Below are 22,114 nucleotides of genomic sequence, written 5' to 3'. Positions count from 1 at the left end.
TCGATCAATAACTGTCAACACAGCGGTTCCATTTTTTAAAGGCTGCAATGCTCTTTACGATCGGGGTATATCAAGTCAGATGAGACAAAAGAAACAAAAAAATTAAACATAATATAAATAATATAGTAGCTAATAGAAATATATATATATATAGCTAGTAGAAATATATAGTAAGCCTTATAAATAATTTTACATTTTAGCAATATAAACACATCAAAACCAGTACTTTTCCCCCAAAAGAAATTGTAAGTAGAGCTTGAAAATGATTACTAACTAATTATAAACTAATTATATACTTTTAGAATCATATCAAACGGCACTAACAATTGAAATCCTAATAATTCGTTTGTAAATCCCATAAAAGGTCACCGCATATTCGTCTTAATTCACCCATGAAACATCTTTAATTTCTGCTGCAAATGTAATACAAATTACATTCGTTGTATTTATTTCTTTACCGATTCTCGGTGATTTTCGATTTAAAGATTGCGGGTCACAGCGGCAATGAGAGACTGGAGACTGAAGACTGGGGCTCTGGGGTATGGGGTATGGGGGACCACCTGGTGTCCACAGACTCCCGCTAATTCCATTGTGGCCACGTAGGGCACAATGGAAAGTTGCCAGGTGATGATATCAGCATGATCAAGCACTTAAGTAAGTACAAATGATGGTCCCCATTCGAACCCTCCGCCCCTGGGCCCCTTTCTAGTTGGATAGTATGAAAAGTTTACAATTTGTCGATTCAACGCGCCATGAAATCGGCTTGGAACTTTGTTAAACTTTAATTAACCGATTTCTGCTGGAACCGAGGGCAGCCTGTGGACGGGGTAAAAGTCATAGAAATAAGTTAAATTACATTTAAGCCGATTAAAGTTGAGTTCAGCTCGATTTCGGCAAAACGATTCGATTTGTCTCGTTTGGAAGGGCCAAGATCGGCGATGGCGGCAGATGGTTCCACTCACAAAGTTCATTAAAAGTGGCCAAGTTAATGTGCTGGGCAAACAACAGAGACATAAAACCCGCACCGAACACGAAAACCCCGAACCTGAACTCAAACACGAACCTGAACTCGTTCCACGCATACTTGAGCGATGATTTTTCCCAAAACCTAATTTTCAATTTACCAAAACAATTAACAACAAATTTTATTGGCTTTCAAGGCATGCAAACACTCCGAGTCGAAACAGTGAGCGCATCGTAAAACCAACAAATGTATCTCTTAGATACACAAAGTGCCGCTATTGATCCAGTGTGTTTGTCCAGTGCGGCGATTTGTTTGCCTTTCTGTTCTATTGAAAGGCGTGTGTATCTTTTAATTAACAGATCCGAAATGGGATCTATAAAACCGGTGTAACTGAATCCGCTCCACCTATTTGATTTGTTTGATTGCCAAATCGCATGGAGACATTTCCCAGCAGTGCTGCCGGTACATATGTACATAAGTACTCAAATTTTAAAGAGATCGTAAGGTTGCTAAGCTAAATATCTACAGTATAAAAATAAAATGTTAAGATATACCAAAAGCTAAAATAACCTGAGCACGAAAATATGTCTAAAGAATCTCAAATCGAGAAAAAAAATATATATATTTAAAGTAGGGAAGCTGCACCCGATTGTAAGATACCCGGTTCCCAAAGCATTGTTTGTGAAATGGCTATTTTCCTGTGCGAAGAATTCTCAAATTAATGAAAAACTTCAATTAAACAGCCCGAAAGGCTAAAGAAAATTTGAGAAATGTTGCGCAACACCCAACTAAGGGCCAATTTTACTAGAAACATGTTGAAATATACCCATTAATGAGAACACGGGTATAAAAATGTTTAAAATATTTTCGTCTGATGTGTCTGTATGGAAAGAGGACAACTTGGCAGCACTGGTGCCAAAACCCAGAACACATCTGTAAATCTGTAGATTGGCCACGTAGGTGCCAGTTAGCATGTTGTTTTGCATGTCAGCCCAAGATGCGATTCAATCCCACTTCAGGCCTCCAGAATCCAGCTGCTCCACGTGAGCTGAGCTGCTCTGCGGAGCCTGTGCCACAATGTGCCATAAATTTATGACACTACTAAAAATAGTAGTGGTAAATGGTAGTCATGGAGCTCGGAACCCCGTATCTCTGGGCATCTAGGCATCTAGGCATCGGGGCATCTTCGTGCTGTTCCGGCGGCTGTTACATTATGTTGCCTTTGTTTCTGGTGCGCATTACACGCAGAACGAGAATTATATGCAAGTGAAAATGCCATTTAAAAGCAGATAAATAAACTTAATGCGAAACAGCGCCGCGGGAAGAAGGCTGAATTGTGTCATTTTGAAGATATTTATGTTGGTTCTGCCAGAGTCCAGTATCCTGTGGTGCATCCAGGAGTAGAAACAAGGAGCAGCGTCCTCTACTGTGACGGCCATTCCTCACCCACGTCACTGCCGTGGCCAGGTCTATCATTAGGCGCAACTGAGAACCGTTAAGGGATTTCTACCTGCGGCCCCAAGGAAAAAAATAATAAAAAATATGTACCCTTGCGTGCCTCAAACTAGCGTCTGGCTAAAAAAAATTTCTCCCCTTAAATGCTGCGTTTGCGATGCGCAAAGGAAGCTATAAATAACAATTAATTGTATTGTTAAACTAATTCAAAATGACTGCTTTCGGAGGACGAAAGGCCGTCAGTCATGCGATCGCAGGGACTGCCACATAAATTTTAGGTAGCCTCGATGGCTAATTTACATTTTGCCGCTCGTCGTCGGGCCAAAAGTAAAAGTACTGCGCAGTGGACGAACAACGCCGTTTCTAAAAAATTGTGCCCTACGGCCAAAAAAGCTGGGTCTGGAGACCATCATCCCAGCAACACAGCTTCCCTGTGTCTTGGGTCCAATCAATTATGGAATCAGTCAATGATCAGGAAGGGGCTGCCGCCGTCTGCCTGCACGCAATGGCCCAAATGGATGGCCCAGTGGATGGTCAACAGGCCACAACAACACTATCATCGAATATTGGCGCGAAAGTTCCGAAAACTTGCCAATAATGACAACAATTAACGCCGAATCTGTTGTCGCATTAATTTTCTGCAAGAATGAGTAAAGGAAAGGAGAGTCGAACGGAGATTACAAGAAACGTTAACTGTTTTGCATATGCCACTTGGAGTGCCAAGACGATCCCCAACCCAACAAACGGAACCAAATTACCCTAAGGCCCATTCGTATTATTTATGTTTGCGACATCAACATATTAATGATTTTTGTTATGAAGGGTTTTGCATAGGTGACATCCGTGTAGACGCCAGGATATCGGCTACTGGCGCATCCTATGCCAAAGGATACGATGCCACAGACCTGGTTCTTATAGACCAACGGACCTCCGGAGTCGAGGGTACAGGCATCGCGCTTGCCCTTCTCGGAGGCGCACAGCATACTGTTCGTAATAGCGACTTCAGGGAAGGCAAATTGGTTTACAATAATTTATAATTTTAGCCAAAATACATTCACTCACTGATTTTCCTGTAGGCTTTGCGACAGTATTCCTTAGAGTCAATAGGCACTGTGGTTTGGCGCAGGTACTGCCCTGGGTTCGTGCCCCCTGATTTAACCATTCCAAATCCGGCGACGGTCAAGCTCCTGCCGACCTCAAGGGGCTTATCGCAGAGCGATAGCTTTCCGATGCCGTTGCCCACCATTGGCCTGTCCATCAACACCACGGCCACGTCCATTTCCATGGTGTCCATACTAAAGGCTTTAGGAATGATAATTTTTCTTATCCGTCGACTTACCCCTATCTCGTTGAGCATGGAGACGCCACCAGAGATAAGCCACTTCTCTTTGATCCTTCTTTGCTCAAAACAGTGGGCTGCCGTGAGGACAATGAGGTCCTGGACGAGAGTGCCGCCGCAAGCGAAACTGCCGTCGTAGCGCATTGCCACAATGTAACCGCCCAGCTCCCGATTGGTTACTATATTACCACCAACTACGCGCGGGGAATGGGTGTCATTCTTGTTCTCGCCAAGGACCTCTATCCAGTGCAAAGTGCTTGTCAGCAGGAAACTGACTAGGAGTCGTTGGACGACCATACAGGGTTCCTATTAACCGAGCGAAGCCCGAACAATAGAACAAACTTCTTCACCAGATCAGAGGTCCGGAAGCGTAGTGGATCCACTTAAGTGAGACCAAAGACAGTTACCGCCGAAACTAATGTCCCATTTATTTTCTGAAAAACATGATTGGAGGAAAGGATTAAAGAAAACGTTAACTGTTTTGCAAATGTTCACTTGTTCCTGTTTCACTTCAAACTCTTTACCAACCAAGTCTCTCAACTAAAGTTAACTCACAACTCATTTATCTCTAAGTTAATATAATATTTTTTAATACACACTTGGAATACCAAGACGAACAAAATGCGCTTAAGCGAGACCAATTAGATGTTTTTAAACTTGCGTTCCCATGGAAATTATTTAACGCTTCGATAGCAACATTTTAATGGTCTTCGTGATATAGAGTCTTAAAGCATAGACATCCGTGTAGTCGCCAGGATATGTTTTGCTGCTGCATTTGTCGCCAAAGGATACGATGCAACAGAGCTGGTGCGCGCCTGCCCAACGCACAGCATAAAGGTGTCACTCTCAAAGCACTTGAGCGTTTGAGCGTTGAATTTCTTTATCGCTCGGCGTACCCCCGTCTTCTGAAGCGAGGATAAGCCGCCATCTACAGCCCACAGATTCGTGTCCGTTCTATGTTCGAAACAGTGGGACGCGATGAGGATAATTTGGTCACGGATTAGGGTGCCACCGCACCGATAGAGTCCGTTGTAGCGCAAAACCACAATGTAACCGCCCAGCTGCCCTCGATAACGCGCGGTGTCCTGGTCTTGTCCTGGCCTCTGTCCAGTGCAGAGTGCTCGTCAAAAATAAAAAGAACAGGAGTCTTTGAATAACCATATAAGATTGACAATCACCGACCAGCCCGGCATAATTAAGAGGGAAGTGGAACGAATGCCAGTGACTTAACTCTTTGTTTTTATTCTAGCCTCGACAGCAAATCTTGAATGCTCTGCTCAATAAATGGCTTCATGAATTTGACATCTGTGTAGACACCGGGATAGTCTTTGCGGGCACATCCGATGCCAAAGGACACTATGCCGCAGATCTCCTGTTGGTAAACCAGTGGACCTCCCGAGTCAAAAAGACAGGCATCCTTACTCCCAAGAACTCCAGCGCAGATCATGTTGTCTGTTATATTGACTTCTAAAAAAGCAGACAAAATTACGTCCAAAAATAGCTTAAATTGTAATAAAAAGTGCACTACTATAAAATGAAACTATCTTCAAAGCAATCCTCACTCACCTGTAAAGCGGTAGCTCTCGCGACATGTGTCCCTGTCAATATACGGCACAGTGACGGTTCGTAGGTTATTTTCGAGCGAAGCGCCCTCTTTGGTGTGACCCCATCCGGAGACATCCAGCTGCATGCCCACCTTTAGCTCCGTGGTGCACAGCGAAAGTTTGGCAATATTTTTGCCCACTAAAGGCTTATCCAGTAGAATGACTGCGACGTCAAAGTCAAGGTTTTCTTGGCTAAAATTTGGCGAGGTAATCACATCCTTTATTTTGCGCTCCTCTCCCGTTTCGTTTAGACTAGAGATGCCGCCACTAAGGACCCAATATTGGTTTACCTCCCGGTTAATGAAGCAATGGGCTGCCGATAGCACGATCCTGTCATGAATCAGTGTGCCGCCGCAGGCAAATATATCAAAGTAGCGCATTGCAATAATGTAGCCCCCTAGCTCAGGATTGCTTATCGCCCTGCCACCAACGACGCGCATTTCGAAAGACCGCTCCTTCTTGGTGTCTTGTTTAACTTGGCCAGGCTCCTTCCTTTCATTTTGGGCGGAAACTAATGTTCCCTGCACAGTGACAGCAAGTAGCCAGCAAGTCAGTAAGCCTTGCATATTCAACAAACAATGGAAGAAACATCTTTGACCAGATCCAGAGTACCGGAAGCGTTGTGAATCAACTTAACTGAGACCAAATTTATGCATAATCAGTTTGCAACCCTTGGTCAATTTTTTTTTTCAAATGCCAGCCACAATTACTCAGAGACTGAGACCAATGCCACCGATTTAAGAATTTAAATCAATATTTTATGGTATATACTTATTCATTATTATTCACAGCAATATCGTAATGCTCTTCAAAGTAGGCTTCAAGACCTTGACGTGGGATAACTCATGTGGGCTCATCCGAAACCAAAGGACAATACGCCGCTGGCTTATAAACTAACCTAAGGATCGGAGCATAGTCAAACAACTAAAGTAATTGCGACACCGTCAATTGGCAATGTCAAGTAAATTTCTTTATTTTTCAAGAAGCACCTTCATGCTATTCTCTATGAAAGGCTTCACGTATGTGACATCCGTGTAGACGCCAGGATAATGGACGCCGGCGCAACCGACACCAAAGGATACTATACCGCAGACCTCCTTGTTGCGCACTATCGGACCTCCAGAATCGAAGATGCACGCATCCTGTTTGCCCAGCACTCCAGCACAGAACATGGTATCTGATAAGTTTGCTATATACAAAAAATTAATACAAATAATTTTCAGCATTTTAGAAATTGTATTATTGTAAACAAAAAAAGAAAGCCAACTTCAGCTCGCCGAAGTTTGTATACCCTTGTAGATTGCAAATGGATCATTAAGAATTGAGACATTCTGGTTAAATAATTAAAAAGAAAATATATAAAAAAACACACACAAAACAGAGTTTCATAACATTTTACCTATACCTATTATGTTTACAGTTTGACAATAACAGTTTTACATTCCCAGCTTTACATTTTCTCTACATCTACCGATCGCTTCTTTGGCAGCTTTATGATATATTCGTCCGATTTTCATAAAAGTTATACCAAAATACGCTGAAAAACAACGAAGTTATAATTTTGTTCTATTAATTTCCCGATCGATATAGTCGTCCGATTTTTATAAAATTAAAAGCGAAATTCTGAAACAATATAAAATAAACATATCTTGAAAATTATGCAAAAATGTAGAAAAACAGCTAACTTATAAATTTTTTTCTACAAATTTATCGAACATTTGTATGACAGCTATATGATATAGTCGTCTGATTCGGTCCGTTCCGACATATATAGCAGTGAGAGTATATAGAAGACTATATGCAAAGTTTTATGTGCTTTAAAACTGAGCGACTAGTTTGCGTAGAAACGGAAAGACGGACAGACGGACGGACAGACGGACATGGCTAGATTGACTCGGCTGTTGATGCTGATCAAGAATATATACATTTTATCGGGTCGGAAAGGCCTCCTTCACTGCGTTGCAAACTTCTGACTGAAATTATAATACCCTGCAAGGGTATAATAAACTAATAAAATAAGTGAAATGAATAAAAGTAACAATATAAACCAAAAAATCTACAAAAGAAACAAAATGAGCCAAATTAACATAATAAGTAAAATTAACAAATTTAGAAAATAGATAAAATAGACAAAATAATTGAAATGAACAAATTAATAATATGGCCGTGCACTCACTTGCTGTCCTATAAGCAGCGCGACATGTCCTCTTGTCGATAACAGGCACATTAACCGTGCGCAGCAGCTTCTGCGGTCCAATCTGCTCTGCATGGGTCATACCCCATCCGGAAACAGTCAGCACAGTGCCAGTCTTCAAGGGCTTTGTGCACAGCGCGAGCGTCTTGATATCTTTCCCTTTCATTGGCGTCACCATTTTTAGCAACGCAACATCCATGTGCATTGCAGGGCTGTTAAACGTAGCCGGTTGGAGAATCTCCCTTATATCACGGCTCTCCCCCTCTTCGTAAAGCGTGGAAACGCCGCCGACAGCCATCCAATCTTCGATATGCGGACGGCCCATAAAACAGTGGGCTGCCGTCAGGACTATAAGTTCATGGATTAAAGTGCCGCCACAGATGAAGTCTCCCATGTAGTATAGTTGTATTATGTAGCCTCCCAGTTTCGCATTCGTGGTCACTGAGCCGCCGACGACACGTGTATGGAGAGGGGAAGGCGTCACCAGCTTTTTTAGCTTATCCACATCTATCTTGATGTCCTCGGCCAAGACGTAATCTATCCTGGCCAAAGCGACGACCGCCAGCAAGCAGCCGAAAAGGAAACGCAGCATATCCATCGGAGAATGTAGTATAACTCGAGCCCATTTTCAAATCTTTCCAATTTACCCCAGTTGGCGTGGAGAACCAACTTAAGTGAATCCAATGAGAGTTTTACAAGACAAGTCCGTTCGCAATTGGTTTTAATTGCAGTTAATTCAAAAGTGTACGCAGTTGTCTGTGTCTGTTTTGTTTGGGTGTTACAATTTAAGATGCGTCTAGACTAGGAGAAGCTCAGAGGTCGGATTTCCTGGAGAAGCTTGCGGAGGTAAAACATCTGCCCTGAGTCCCGGTTTCGAGTGTCCGTTGCGTTCGGATTCATGGAGTTGATAAGCTGGTGCAGATCCGTATAGATCTACACAAGGAAAAAGCAATTAATTGGTAAGAATAAAATAATGTCAAGTTTACAAAGGAGGTAACTACATTTTCGCATATGAATTAGCTTACCCCAATATTACGCCAAGTGCGCTTGTAGTGCAGCTGGAAGGCATCAAGGTTTTCGGAGCACAACTCTGAAACCTCCACGAAGGTTGCATTCTCCGGTGTGACCCGAACTGTGACATCGACGTTGTCCAAAGCGTTGTTGCTGCGCAGACAGAGCACGATATCCCTATCCGTGGCCAAACGGTTCCAGTCATTGTGTTTGAACTTCAGCTGCTTGCAGTGCACGGCCATCGCGTCGTAGATGTGCACTTCCGCCGCCAAATGCTTTTCAGAAAAGTAGCCCTGGTCGATGTAGAAGAATGCGTCCAGCTCCGGAAACACATTCAGGTTGTTGTCCTGAAAGAGCTGTTTTCAGAATGAAACACCAATGAAAAATCAATTTTAAAATTACTAAGATTTAATTGATTACCTTGCGCAGCTCGACGAAATCTCCTACGGGCTTCTCGAAATTCATATACTTCACCGGCTTAGCGACGTACACCTTGGGCACATCAGTCGCATATCCTCGGATCCCATCCTTGCTAACAATGAAGACCACACGCACATATTGGGTATCCAAGGTGAAGGTGAGCTCATCAGGACTACGACAGGAAAAAACAGTATATTAAAACTTAACTTATGCAAACTTAAAGGGCTTAAATATAATAATTAAATCTTACTTCTCCTCGTTCGCCTCCAGGTGCCAGTGTCGGAATGGAAAGTGGTTATAGCGCGGATAGGCGAACCCAAAGTTACCCAGGCGGTCCGTCTTCACGGTCAGGATCTTGCTATTCCTGTCAAAGTTTGACTCCAGGATATACTCGGTGGTCCAGTGGATAACTTTGTTGGATTCAAGGCGAGAAATTTCGGAGGGACGAGCTTCAGTCTTCTTCTTCAGTTTTACCGTATGTGTAAAGGCGTTGACATCGCTATCGGACTCTCCGCGGCTGTCACTTTCGATTTCCCGTTCCACGATCTCCCCATATACACTGCCTGATCTGCGCATGGAGGCTCTACTCTTGTAAGCACCTCTAGTCGGAATGAATTCCGCTATATGCCGTTTGGACATTCTCACGGCCTGTATCGCCGTCTGTTCCGCCAGTTTCCTGGGACCGTCCTCGTACTTTTCTTTGATCTCATCCAGGGTTTGTATCAATTCGTATACGGTGTCACAGGGAAGGCTGGGGTCCTCTGCCTGCTTAGCAGCGAACTCGTATTGCTTCATTTTGTGTGAATCCATTGTCTCGGGAAATATAGGAAAAAGTCGCTCGGGATCAGCCTGATCTTCGTAGTTGGGAACGAACTCTGTGATCTCATCGGCGATGACATTTTCCACCACTCTTCGCCGCGAGAGATGCCCACTAGCTCTTTGGGTGGGTTGCTCGTCTAGCGGGGTCTCCTTAAACTCCTTCGGAAACTTGAACGAGGATATAATCCGCGGCATGCAAATCGTCTTAACCAGGGAAGCCCTTGTCCGATTGTTAGCTTCCATATTTGGCACAAAGTCTTGCAGCGCTTCATTGTTTACATTTTCACTTTCATTGTAGCTTTTCCGAACCATGTCGAGCGCGCTTGCTCTATAAATGTTGACCGAGGTTAGATTCCGAGGTTCTTTGATATTTATTGCATCGTCAGTCGATCTCATACTACTCGACTTTCTCCCCGCATCCTTCACCTTCATGGCCTCCAACGTCTTCCGGCGCTTCTTCTTGTTCTTCTTGTCCAAATCCTCCAACAGGACATCCTCTTCAACCGTAGGTCCCTCGATCTCCTCCTCGATAAAATGACAAACCAAAGGATCAGCCCACAGGCACAAGTTATCCGGTATCGTGAAAGTGATAAAGTAAAATGGCAGCTCATCCGGCTCCAAGTGCAGCTTGAGATCGGAGTCAGTAGCTTCCATGTCGATGTTCGGGCGAGTGGGCCCCCGCTCCAACCCGAAAAGGTCAGACGAGGAGGAATCTCTGCTGCGATTGAGTTGGTCCAGAACCACTTGTAATACGCGACCATCCTCGTGCAGCGTCAGATTGAGCTTCTCGAATGCGGTGTGTCGCGGCTTCCGCATAAAGACCATCGAAAAAACTCCACCCACAATCATGTAACGCCGCATGTTGACCTATTATTACGATACGTATATTCTATATTAAAAAGATAGTCCAAAGTCGAAACTAGGTACATCACCTCATATTGCTGCAGATTGATGTTGTCGGGATGAAAGTTCTCATTGAAGAAATCGTTGCATTCTTGCCTTGTCTGCTTGAGGAACAACGGGTAGGGATCGGGTAACTTGCCCTCGGGTATTGCCAGCGGCATCTTTGGAGCTTTTGGCACTGAAGGTCCCTTCGCATTGTCTCCTTGCTTCTTTTGCTTCGCTGCTAATGCTGCTTCTATAGCGCTAAGAATGTGGAAAGAGGATAGAAGTCAGCATTGCACTTGTATGTGTAAAAAAAAAGAAAAAAGCTATCCCATTCAAAATTGTACTCACGCCTTGGCAACGTTGTAGGCCTCCATCTGCTCCTCCATCTTCATTATCAAATCATCGCGTATATCCATCTGGGTCTCCCACTCGCTTATCAAGCTGTCCTCCATTTCCAAGATGCCACAACTGGGACTCGTTTCGGCATCGAAATTTAGGGTGACGCTCTTAGCCAGGTGAGAGAAGGGATCGAAGAAGGTGTGCACACACCGCAGGGTCAAATTGTCGCTAAGCACACTGAGTGGCAACTGTAGGGTCGCTTTGATGCATTTTAGATCGGAATACATTAAAGGCAGTCTGATGGAGAATTTGAAAAATACTTTGACCACTCGAAATAGAAACAGCAACTTACCGCAGATACTGAAAGCGAATGGGAACATCCTGCAGGCCCCATATCTGGAAATTGAAGTGGCTGCAATTGTAGCAATAGTAGGACAACATACTGTCTTTATTCCTGCAGTAGAAGATTCGATCACTAAGTTACAGAAGCCTTAAGTTTAACTTAGAAAATCTTACATCATATAGGCTTCGGGAGCGCAGATGACACGGTAGGCGAGCTTGTCAAAGAAAGTCTCAACTTCCTTGAGCAGTTCCCCGGGTATCTAAGCAAAGTACATAGGTTTCCTATAATTATTTGCAATCGCTACACGTTATCCACATTGTTCACATATATGTACCTTTGTCAGCTCAAAAGCTCTCAGGGTCGGCATGTCAAGAAGCTCTGTCTCGTTTCGAAGGACTCGTTCCACACGCTTGTGGGTTTGAAGGATTCCCTGCACCGTCTTGTCGTAGAACTTGCCGATATTGGGCCTTGCAGTTACATCCAAGTTCCGGCGGGTCAAGTCCTGTCTGTCGGGGGCATGCGACAGGATGCTTCGCTCGTTGACTAGCAGCACCCAGCTAATGTCATCGGTGGCCGCCATATGCTCTTCATGCCGCAGCTTCATCAAAAACTGTCGTATCTCACTGGGAAGATCAGGACGTGGCATCCCATCGCAGGCTAGATAATCGTCCCACTTTTCCAACTCCAGCTCCTCCGCCTTCAGCTTCTCGTACTTCTTAAAGGCATCTGTGGAGGATACGCTCCTTAATCATGGTGCTATATGGTCTACCTGACGTACGGCGGATAAACGCCACGCTGATGCGGACGTCGTGCAGGCGCTGAAAGTGTCTTTGTTCACGGGCCAAACTTTCTTCCTCAGTTAGGAAGTCCAATAAATGTTCTTCGTTTTTCAATTTTGTTTTTACCATTTTTTTATATTTTATTATTTATTTTTTATTTTTAACAAGTGTAGATGTGTTTGTATGTAGATGTGTTTTGTTTGTGTCTAGCTTTGTTTTGTTTGAAAGAAATGACAGCAACGGCATTTTGTACATATATATTTATTTATTTCATTTATTTCGCCAATGGTAAACCTTATCTGGCTACTTAACTAAAGCTTAACTGACTTAACTAATTAACATAAATTGAAGATAAATATCGAAGAAATTCATTCTTAATTAAGACCCTTGGTGAGCTAGGGTCCAATCGCATGTTTGGTGGAAGTTTATTATAAAAGCATAAGGCTCTATAAATAGGCTCATTAAGTGCATAATTAGTACGACAAAAAGGCAAGGAAAAAGGTTCAAATGATCTTAACTGCCTACTAGGAACGGAAAAATGTATACATTTAAGCAATGCAGGACAATCAATTTTGCATGAGATAATGTCGAAAATAACCAGTACACTGGCAACAATTCTCCTGTCGTGAAGAGATGACAAGTGCACAAGACGACATTTAGCAGAATAGGAGGGAACGGGTTCATGGAAATTTAGGGAATTAAGGGCAAAACACAGAAACTTTTTCTGAATACGTTCTAGGCGGTTGGAATGTACCGATCCAGTCGGGTTCCAAATGAACGAAGCGTACTCAAGCTTGGACCTTATAAAAGAAAAAAATAAGCTGAGCTTGGTATAAGGGTCAGTGAATTGAGCCGCATTACGTTTTATAAACCCATACATTGCATACGCTTTTGGAACTATATAATTTATATGGTCAATGAAAAGGAATTTAGCATCAAACATGACTCCCAAATCAAGTGCTTCTGTCTTGCAGGCAAGGAGGCAGGAATCGATCGTGTAGGGAAAAAGCGAATTGTTGAGCCTTTTGCTGTATGTGACAGTAAAACATTTGGACAGGTTTAAGGGCAGCTTATTCCGAGAGCACCAGTCTCCAACTCTAGCCAAATCATCCTGAAGCATATTGCTATCCAGGACAGAACTTACAGACTTGAAAAGTTTCAGATCATCGGCGAACAATAAAAATTCAGAGCTCTTAATGCATTGGCCTATGTCATTTATATATAAAATAAAAAGAAAAGGGCCCAAGGCACTCCCCTGAGGAAGGCCAGATGTCGCTATATACGGATTCGAAGAATAATTATTGCACATCACTCTATACCAACAACATATACATAAACTTACACTTTTGGCTTTCCCTGTTTCATTGACGAAATGGATTTCAACATATTTATCCAACCGTACCCATCGCGTTGCTTTTAAGCGTTCCCTCTCAAACCAGGTTTTTGTAACTTTTGGTATTTCTCAAAGGAGCCTCTATGGACCACTTCTGTTTGGCATCTTTATTTACGACTTGCCGGAAATGGTTATACACTCTGACTTGACACAACTGACTTGAATAACATGCAATCCTGGTGCATAAAAAATATGCTGTATGCAACTACTCTATAGACAGATCTCAGAGTCCTGTTTAACCATAGCTTACATTTTATGGACCATATTGGTATAATCGTGGTCAAAGCTGAAGGGGTTTTTGCCCTTTTTAAGCGATGGTCAAAAGAATTTTATGATCCTTACACTTCTAAACTCCTTTATATCTTTTAACTGGGAACACCGACAGACTGCGCCTTTTAATCCTTTCCATCCTTCAGGATCTTCGAACTTGTCACGGCGTGATATTCCTGCATAAGTTAATTAATGGACATATTTGCTCGAATTATCTTTTAAATAAATTAAAGCTCTCAGTCCCTGTAAGATCCTCTCGTCATTTTCCATTTTTTCCATCCATTCCGTGTTTTGGGTTCCCTTTATAACGACTACTACTTTTTGTTACATGTAGAATTTTTAATTGACCTTTATATACAAAATATGTTAAGACACCTATCCTCGCCTCTGTTCACCTGATGTAAGCCGGAGCATATCATTAAAAACCATTCCTCCTCTCAATCGCGAAGAGGTAAGGGGATGACAGGCATTTGATATTCCTTCGTAATAATAAATGAAAATCTATTTTATTATTACTTCAGGAGAAATATTAAAATAAAAAAGCGAAACCTAATGAAACACGTATATAAAATAAATAATAAAATAAATCAGGTCCCCTTTTTGCTTGGATATTTGCATTTCGATATTTTATTGAAATTGCGATGTTCTTCAATGTTTTAAATTTCGAAATATCAAACTTTACCATATTTTATACATCTTTTATGAAGCTATAGGATATTTGAAAAATATATACATATTCTCTATGCAAAGCTCAATGGCCTCAACTCTTTCAGCATTCGAGTGACGTAATTAAAGAGGACCGTATCTTTATTACGCAATTCTGTGGCATTAAATACCATGGAGGTGACGGCTTGATGCATATCGGTGAAGTTCTGCAAAATAATATACTCTATATTTGATATGGTTCACTTGCTTAAAGGCACTTACGCTTATATTACGCCAAGTTTCCGTGTAAGAGAGCACAATCACATTCACCTCATCCGAGCAATTCTCGGAGACCTGCACAAAAGTCGTCTTCTCCGGAGTAATGCGAAGGGTGACCTCAGAGTAGTCGGAAGTGTCCTTGGCAATCTTCATGTTCACGATGATGTCCCGACGCTTGGCCAAACGATTCCAGCTGGACCGATAGAACTTCATAAGCTTGCAGTGGAGACCCATGATGTTATAGGTGTGGTGCTCGGCGGCCACATGCTTCATCGAGAAGTATCCGTTTTCTATATAATAACTGGCATCGTTCTGGGCGAATATGTTAATGTTCTTGCTTATGAATAGCTTGGGGGGAAGACAACATAGGAAAAGTGGGATCTCCTTCTGACTGAGTTACATACCTTACGCAACTGGCCAAAGTCGGATATGGGCTCCTCAATCACCAGATATTTTACTGGGTTGGCAGTATATGCCTTGGACAGATCGGTCACATAGCCACGAACTCCTTGGGTTGTGATGTAGAAGAAGATGCGCACGTGGAAGGTGTCAACAGTGAAAATTATCTCGTCGGGACTAAGGGTGAGAAAAAATTGTATGACAATAAAAATGGGGGTCATAAAATATAAATATAAAATGGGTATGAACCAATATCCCATCTTTTTTCTGACTCGCTTCACCTAGGATTTTCTACGACTATTTATAGCACTTACTTCTCCTCATTTGGTTGCATGGACCAATCACGAAAGGGAAAGTGCTCATAGCGCTTGAAGGCTAATCCAAAGATACCCAGCCGATCCGTCTTGAAGGTGATTCTATGGGTTGCCGGGTCAAGCGACGCATCGTTGATGTACTTCGTGGTCCAGTGGGTCACGTCCTGCATTTCCATGGTTTCCTCCGACAAAGTTTCCGGAATGTCTTGGGATTTTGATGTCGAACGGACCTTTACTTCGCCATGTTTGTGGGTCTTACTCGTCGGCGTCTTCTCTGCCGGTTCCTCCTCGACCGGCGCCGTTTCTATCGCCCGAGCGGGTGTTTTGGTACCTTTCTTGTCTTTTTTATCCACGATTTCCCGCTGATTCCACAGTTGGTTGGCCCTGCCCACATACTTGCCCTTGATGTAGTCCAACTTTTTTAATAGTCCCATAGCAGTATGGTCGAATAGGGCTTCCGGCTCATGCACCTCGTTCGCGTAGGGGTATCCAATGGGCTCTACATAGGGAAAGATGGGAAAAAGGCGCTCCGGGTCGTTCTGGTCCTCGAAGGTGAAGTCCCGTGTCTCTTCTTGCTGGGGCTTCGTTTCCTCCGCTTCTGGCCTTTTTACTAATCTACACAGACCCCCCTTAGGTACTTCCACTTCCGTAACCTCATCGAGCATATCGCGAGGCAGCTTAAAGGACGAGATGATCCGGGGAATGCAGAGGCGCTGCAGTTTCCTTGTTTCATCGTGTTCCAGCGGCTTCAGCAAGCTAAAATTGTCCAAGGAAAACACGTTTGTCTTATCTTCCTCGAACTTGCTATGCCGGAGCAAGGATCGAATGGAGGGCCGAAAGATATTCGAGAGTTCAACCGAGCCCCATATGCTCGTTTGCTTTGAGGATTGACTCAAAATCGAATTGCCCCTAGGCTGGCTGGTTCTGATGGGACTTATATAATCGGATCCACTGGGTCTAAGACGGGAGTGATGCCTCGATATCTCCTTCTCGCTTATAAACTGGCACACCTGCGGCTGGCTCCACTTGCACAGATCGGCGGGAAGCTGCAGCGTGACGATGAAGTATGGCAGATCGTCCTCCGCCAGCTTGAAGCTCGAGTCGCGATAGTCTTCCACAGTCGTCCGCGCGACACTCGATCGTCTTTCGGACTCCACATTCGTCTTCAAGTTGGGCATCGTGAACAGAACACGGCCATCCTCGTGCTGGATGATGTTGAACTTCTCGAACTGGGTTTGTTCGGGCCTTCGGATGACCAAAACCGAAAAGATGCCACCTAGCATAATGCACTCACGGAGATTAATCTGAAAGGGAGGCCAACATACATATATAGTTAATCGAAACCAATGTTGGGTGATAAACTCTCTAGTAATATGGATTTACCCACCTCGAATTCGCGCATTTCCAAGTGCCTCGGATGATAGATTTCGTCCAGAAACCCCGCATACTCTTTTTCCTCCATTTTAATGAAATCCTTGTAGACGTCCGGGACCATACCCGGCTGTACCGCCAGCGGCTCCTTTGGAGTTTTTGGAATTATGATATTGATTTTGGATTCATTGCCACTATTTTGCTTGGCGGCCTTAGCAGCTTGCTCAGTCCTCTCCGCGATTAACCGCATAGTTTCCTCGTACTCCACCCGCCTATTCTCCAAGATAGCCAACGTATCGGACCTGATTTCCTCCTGCATCGCCCACTCGTTCTGGATCGACTCCAGAATATCCACAATTCCGGCATTGGGATAGTTAGCCGAATCAATGACTGCCGGATCGAAGCTCTTGGCCTTATGCGAGACATTGTCGAAATCAGTGTGCACACAGCGAAGGGTGAGACAATCCGAGAGCACAGACGTCGGTATCTGAACCTCAACGCCCGAGGCCTTCATTTTGGCCAGCATCACAGGCAGGCTAAGGATCAAACACTTGTTATTATTCCCATTCCGGCAGATTGTAGAATGTCCTGCAGTCCAGAAAACTTACTCCAAATGCTTGAAGCGGATGGGCACGTTTCGCAGACCCCACAAATCCATTTCCCACCGATTACCCTTGAAACTCCAGTAGGCTATCCTGCCATCCTCAGAGCTGTAAGGGAAAATATATTAAAAATAGAAAATGTATCCCCAAAAACCTGAAAATATACTCACTCCATATAGGAGCCTTGCATTTTCAACACCCGATACGCGAGGCGGTTTAGGAGCTGTTCTATTTCAAACTGGACCTCGGTGTAAACCTGCAAAATATCAATATATTATTTGGCTAGTCTCGATTCCATTTAGCAGGCGACTCACATCCATGATTGCGTTTTGCTGAGCCTTGGTCAAATGATCCATCTCCGCCTCGTTGTCCAGCATGACGTCCATTTGCTTCAAGGTGTCCAGGCACATCCGCACATTTGCGTCGTAATATGTCCCAGGACTATCCTTGGTGAGCTCGACCACGCGGCGCGTCTTGTCCACCCGGAAAATGTTCTGGTTCAAGACCGAACGATCGTCCACCGAAAGGGTCCAGTCCAAGGAAGAATTGGACTCGATCTCGTCAAAGTGCCGCATCTTGGCAATAAATGTCCGCACCTCGACGGGACGGTTTGGACGAGGCAGTCCATCGCAGCGCAGGAAGTGATCCCACTCCTCGGCCTTAGCACGGGCTATTTCCTGTTGATAAAAGTCCCTGTCGGCACCTGCATCCGGGGATCATATTTAATAGGAACCAGATTTTTGGAAACGTAGACGACCGGCGCTTACTCTTTACCAATTCGGCACTAACAGAGACATCGGCCAGGCGGGCCAAGTACTTGACCTCCTGATCATAAGCCTCGCTTGCGGAGATCATTGCCCATTCCGACACCGCCTTGGGTCCTGAAGGTGCTTCTGTATTCTTTTTTACCATGATGAAAGCTGTTGTGTTTGGTATTTATGTTTGTTTTATTTTTTATATTTTCTGTGTAAGATTATCGCTTATACTGACGGATCCCATTTGCCAACTAGACAAAATATACATTTGTGCTCAAGCTGTGTTTTTATTTTAGTAATTTAACTATTAAATATACATCTTCTTAATATTAAAGAAGTTTCTAAGGCCATACAATTATTTCACATCTGGAGTTAAAAATAAAGAAGCTATTTTCAATATTTCCTTCACTGGCTGACATCCAGAAAATGGAAAAACCATAATCTAATGCCAAACTTTGGCCACAACTCAGCCAACTAGGTGGGAGCGGTTGTCCAGGCCAGGAACCACACCCACACAAATCCCGGAGATTTATCTTGGCCTTTTGCCTGCATTCGTGCCAAGAAAATAGTAGTCGTACTCTTCGACGTCCATATCAACCTGAGAGGAGAAAGTGTAGATGCCAGGCCGGGGATAAGCCGCAGTCAAGTCGATTCGGAGCCGGAGTCTAAAAAGCTGAAAGGCGAAAGACCAAAGACAATAGCTCGTTTCCAATAAATTGATTAAATTTTATGTAGCATTGTGTGTGTGTGTGTGCATTTCAGGCTCCATTTACATACGAAGAGCATGTTACGTGGCCATGTCTGATCGATTACATTGATGAATGAATTTCAACAAGCCATCGCATTATTGGACCTCAACGAGTAGGACAAAGACCAAGTCCCCGCTCTCCAGCCGTCAAACTCCTGCGGACTCCGGACTCCTACACAGACCAGCTCTTGTCAAAGGCAGCATTCCAGGCTTTAGAGCATGCACAGGAAATAAAATCGGACAAGATTCAGATATAAATTTATTGGAAAATTTAGGGTATTCATCAAATTTTATTATAATTAATTGTATAACTTTTGGAGTGCTTTTGCCTAATCAAATTAATAAAAAAATAGTGTAAAATTATATATTATCAGTATAAAATAAAATAAAAGTCAGAAGTCCTTTGCTTTTATACCCCAAGGATTCTTATTTTCCAAAGATCTTGCGTTAGCTTTCCATTTGAAAATATATTTCCCGTGTAGAGATATCTGTCTGTGACTCTGGCGAAATTTATTTGTTGCAAGTTGTCTTTTAAATAAATTCGTTGTCAAACGTTGATCCCCGTCGTGGCCACATTACATCCATCAGTTGGCCAGGCCAGGCATTTGGCCTGTAATAAGTCAAATGGCTGTGAGCTCCTGGCTCCAAGCTTCGGATTCAATTTAATGAACTTGACTTGACTTGGCCAAATTGTTTTACATTTCATTGGAATGGCCTGTGGTGGACCATTAGGAGCCAATAGTTTTGACACCTTTATCCTTAAGTAGGGGCCCCTACCCCATCAATATCAATCGATCCGATCCAATTCGATCCCAAGCCGTAACGACCCGTGGAGGTTGGGAAAATGACGAGCAAATCGCTCGACTGCCATGCAATCATTCAATTATAATTTGCAAGCAATGAACAAGAAGCGCGAAGCGAGATCCGTCCAGGTCCCAGCCGATGTCCATGTTCGTCCAATCCGCGCAAATAATAACGATTTCCTAGCCGGCAATTGGATGACTTGCCGCCACGTAGCTGTTGGATGGATGGATTGTTGCAACTGGCAACTTGCAACTAGCGGGCTAACGAGTTCGGCCAGCAATTTCGTCCCCAATCGAATCCAATCCACGGCGATCCAAAATTGCCAGAGCGCGCACAACTAAATCGAAATGGAAGAGCCAGTCAGCTTCAGCTACAGTCCAGCATACACCATCCAGCATCCAGCTCCGGGCAAAAATAATTGACATCTGTATAAGTCTGCTATTTGAACTGCAGCTTCAATGCAGTTCGCTGCAGTGGATAACAAGTGGCCGAGTTGTCTACTCCGCGAGTTTGTCGTTGTCCCTCTGTCGCTCTGTCTGCCTGTCTGTCTATTTTTCACCTGCACACCGATTGCATTTCAGCTCTGATAAATTACGCCGAAGGTAAAGCAGACCTACACAGGGGGAAATGTACGGAGATAAATAATAATTTATATATAATATAATGAATATATTTTTAAAGTTCGCATGAAGTTTAATCACTAGTTGGACCCAACATCAATATAATCAAGCAAATTTAATCATTATGTAACATTTTTTCGGTAACTTAAACATATTACTCAATTTTCTGAAGGCTTGTCCTCTTGAAAATAGAAATAATATAAAGAATGTATCATTATTATCTAAATTAATGTATCTTTTTATTAAGGGGTTTCTCTTTTATTTAAAATGAATTTTAAATGAAAATAACTTTTAACATATTTTGTTTATCCCCATATCCCCATTTTATAATTATTAAGAAAGTTAAGAAAAATGTTAAGTAAAAATATCACAATTATGTATTTTGAAAGGAGTCCATTTTTAAAATCAAATCAAGCTCAATTGATGACCAATTTTGGTGATATTTTTTCTCTGCACAGCTATTTTTGGGGAGGCACTTCGGGAAAGTGGCAGCTAATGATTCTCTTCGACGCTCCATTGGCGACCAGTGCGAATCATTGGAGACTCAATGGACTCACTGGACTCTCTGCACCAGTGGTTTTACTGCACCAGTGGACTCGGTGGTTTCACTGGACAGACCTTATCTAAAAAAGGCGGCGCTTTCTAATCGGTGGCCGGCAACATGTTGGCATGTAAATGTTGACAGCAACATGTTTACCGTTCGCCTCTGTTTAAGTTGGTAAAACTCTGTCCCCATATCCATACCCTTCCCCTTCCGTATCCCCGCCCCTTCCACCAAATCGCGTTTTAACAATGTGGAAACTTTTGGCATTTACATGAGAATTGTAAGCGCAAACATTTTGGTTTTTTGTTTGGCATCTCTCTGCCTTCCTGCTCACAATATGAGCATAGAATTTGTCCGGCAAAAAACTAAGATGCATTCGTTGCCGCTGCTGTAGAGGCTGCTGCAGCAGCTGCCATTGTTGTCCGTCTTGATGGTTGAGCAACAAATTGAGTCTAATTAATTTTCAGCAAACTGCAAAGACCGAAAGCATTGTCTCCCCTCCAATACCCTATCCAGGCTGGAGCTAATTAACACAATCAATAGATCAAAAATGGGGACGACTTCTCTAACTTTAAGCATAAATGCAAAGGTATCTTAGAAATTAAATAAATATAAAATACAAAACAATGTATAATTAAATAATTTAATATATTTTTTGACAAGAATTAAAGCTAACACATAAGAATTTACTATATTAAATAATATTAAAATTATATGCGTCTATGCAAAAAAAAAGTAATTAAATTATTTCGATATAATGGATGGACATGCTAACGGACAGGGGAAGAAACCGGCCAACAGACAGACCAATGGACAGACCAACGGACAGACCAATAGACAGACCAACGGACAGACCAACGGACAGACCAACGGACAGACCAACGGACAGACCAACGGACAGACCAACGGACAGACCAACGGACAGACCAACGGACAGACCAACGGACAGACCAACGGACAGACCAACGGACAGACCAACGGACAGACCAACGGACAGACCAACGGACAGACCAACGGACAGACCAACGGACAGACCAACGGACAGACCAACGGACAGACCAACGGACAGACCAACGGACAGACCAACGGACAGACCAACGGACAGACCAACGGACAGACCAACGGACAGACCAACGGACAGACCAACGGACAGACCAACGGACAGACCAACGGACAGACCAACGGACAGACCAACGGACAGACCAACGGACAGAC

At 43.3% G+C, this 22,114-nt stretch overlaps 5 protein-coding genes and 2 long non-coding RNA genes across 11 annotated transcripts; 2 read left to right on the top strand and 5 right to left on the bottom strand.

The window, feature by feature from the left end:
* Nucleotides 1–3,173: 3,173 nt before the first annotated feature.
* LOC108080202 (seminase-like) lies at nucleotides 3,174–4,279 on the bottom strand. The gene is made up of 2 exons (XM_017174858.3): nucleotides 3,482–4,279; nucleotides 3,174–3,419 (listed from the first exon to the last, which is right to left on the bottom strand). Exons 1-2 carry the CDS (start codon nucleotides 4,053–4,055, stop codon nucleotides 3,199–3,201), a joined length of 795 nt encoding a protein of 264 aa, XP_017030347.1. The 5' UTR covers nucleotides 4,056–4,279; the 3' UTR covers nucleotides 3,174–3,198.
* Nucleotides 4,280–4,974: 695 nt separating this feature from the next.
* On the bottom strand, nucleotides 4,975–5,946 carry LOC108080196 (seminase-like). Its single transcript, XM_017174848.3, has 2 exons — nucleotides 5,325–5,946; nucleotides 4,975–5,225 (listed from the first exon to the last, which is right to left on the bottom strand). Exons 1-2 carry the CDS (start codon nucleotides 5,926–5,928, stop codon nucleotides 4,999–5,001), a joined length of 831 nt encoding a protein of 276 aa, XP_017030337.2. The 5' UTR covers nucleotides 5,929–5,946; the 3' UTR covers nucleotides 4,975–4,998.
* Nucleotides 5,947–6,107: 161 nt separating this feature from the next.
* LOC138928316 (uncharacterized) lies at nucleotides 6,108–6,479 on the top strand. Its single transcript, XR_011444827.1, has 3 exons — nucleotides 6,108–6,125; nucleotides 6,180–6,291; nucleotides 6,346–6,479. It is a non-coding gene; the product is annotated as an uncharacterized lncRNA (long non-coding RNA).
* Nucleotides 6,293–8,174, bottom strand: LOC108080194 (seminase-like). Of its 2 annotated transcripts, none has more exons than XM_017174847.3 (2): nucleotides 7,539–8,174; nucleotides 6,293–6,551 (listed from the first exon to the last, which is right to left on the bottom strand). In XM_017174847.3, the coding sequence occupies exons 1-2, from the start codon at nucleotides 8,152–8,154 to the stop codon at nucleotides 6,334–6,336; spliced, it is 834 nt and encodes a 277-aa protein (XP_017030336.1). In that variant the 5' UTR covers nucleotides 8,155–8,174; the 3' UTR covers nucleotides 6,293–6,333. The 2 variants fall into 2 exon arrangements, with proteins under 2 accessions (XP_017030336.1, XP_070141262.1); XM_070285161.1 differs by lacking the exon at nucleotides 6,293–6,551 and adding an exon at nucleotides 7,299–7,351.
* Nucleotides 8,073–12,377, bottom strand: LOC108080193 (uncharacterized). Of its 3 annotated transcripts, XM_017174845.3 has the most exons (10): nucleotides 12,155–12,377; nucleotides 11,711–12,102; nucleotides 11,550–11,635; nucleotides 11,386–11,487; nucleotides 11,043–11,330; nucleotides 10,739–10,952; nucleotides 9,238–10,673; nucleotides 8,988–9,159; nucleotides 8,582–8,923; nucleotides 8,073–8,489 (listed from the first exon to the last, which is right to left on the bottom strand). In XM_017174845.3, exons 1-10 carry the CDS (start codon nucleotides 12,282–12,284, stop codon nucleotides 8,358–8,360), a joined length of 3,294 nt encoding a protein of 1,097 aa, XP_017030334.1. In that variant the 5' UTR covers nucleotides 12,285–12,377; the 3' UTR covers nucleotides 8,073–8,357. The 3 variants fall into 3 exon arrangements, 2 of the variants coding, with proteins under 2 accessions (XP_017030334.1, XP_070141260.1); XR_001770904.3 differs by lacking the exons at nucleotides 8,073–8,489; nucleotides 8,582–8,923; nucleotides 8,988–9,159; ... (1 more) ...; nucleotides 10,739–10,952; nucleotides 11,043–11,330 and having other exon boundaries at nucleotides 11,456–11,487; nucleotides 11,550–11,657; nucleotides 12,155–12,290; XM_070285159.1 differs by lacking the exons at nucleotides 8,073–8,489; nucleotides 8,582–8,923; nucleotides 8,988–9,159; ... (2 more) ...; nucleotides 11,043–11,330; nucleotides 11,386–11,487 and having other exon boundaries at nucleotides 11,549–11,657; nucleotides 12,155–12,290.
* LOC138928315 (uncharacterized) lies at nucleotides 8,374–15,954 on the top strand. Its single transcript, XR_011444826.1, has 2 exons — nucleotides 8,374–8,515; nucleotides 8,577–15,954. It is a non-coding gene; the product is annotated as an uncharacterized lncRNA (long non-coding RNA).
* LOC108080197 (uncharacterized) lies at nucleotides 14,552–18,432 on the bottom strand. 2 transcript variants are annotated; one of them, XM_017174849.3, is made up of 9 exons: nucleotides 18,196–18,432; nucleotides 17,743–18,131; nucleotides 17,599–17,684; nucleotides 17,435–17,536; nucleotides 16,843–17,362; nucleotides 15,456–16,759; nucleotides 15,147–15,318; nucleotides 14,746–15,090; nucleotides 14,552–14,690 (listed from the first exon to the last, which is right to left on the bottom strand). In XM_017174849.3, the coding sequence occupies exons 1-9, from the start codon at nucleotides 18,338–18,340 to the stop codon at nucleotides 14,559–14,561; spliced, it is 3,195 nt and encodes a 1,064-aa protein (XP_017030338.1). In that variant the 5' UTR covers nucleotides 18,341–18,432; the 3' UTR covers nucleotides 14,552–14,558. The 2 variants fall into 2 exon arrangements, with proteins under 2 accessions (XP_017030338.1, XP_070141261.1); XM_070285160.1 differs by having other exon boundaries at nucleotides 18,203–18,315.
* Nucleotides 18,433–22,114: the final 3,682 nt, after the last annotated feature.

The sequence above is a fragment of the Drosophila kikkawai genome, chromosome 3L (genome assembly GCF_030179895.1).
Source record: "Drosophila kikkawai strain 14028-0561.14 chromosome 3L, DkikHiC1v2, whole genome shotgun sequence".
NCBI classification, from domain to species: domain Eukaryota; kingdom Metazoa; phylum Arthropoda; class Insecta; order Diptera; family Drosophilidae; genus Drosophila; species Drosophila kikkawai.
The sequence above is the reverse complement of the archived record's forward strand: the minus strand, read 5'-3'. Positions and strand labels throughout refer to the sequence as shown.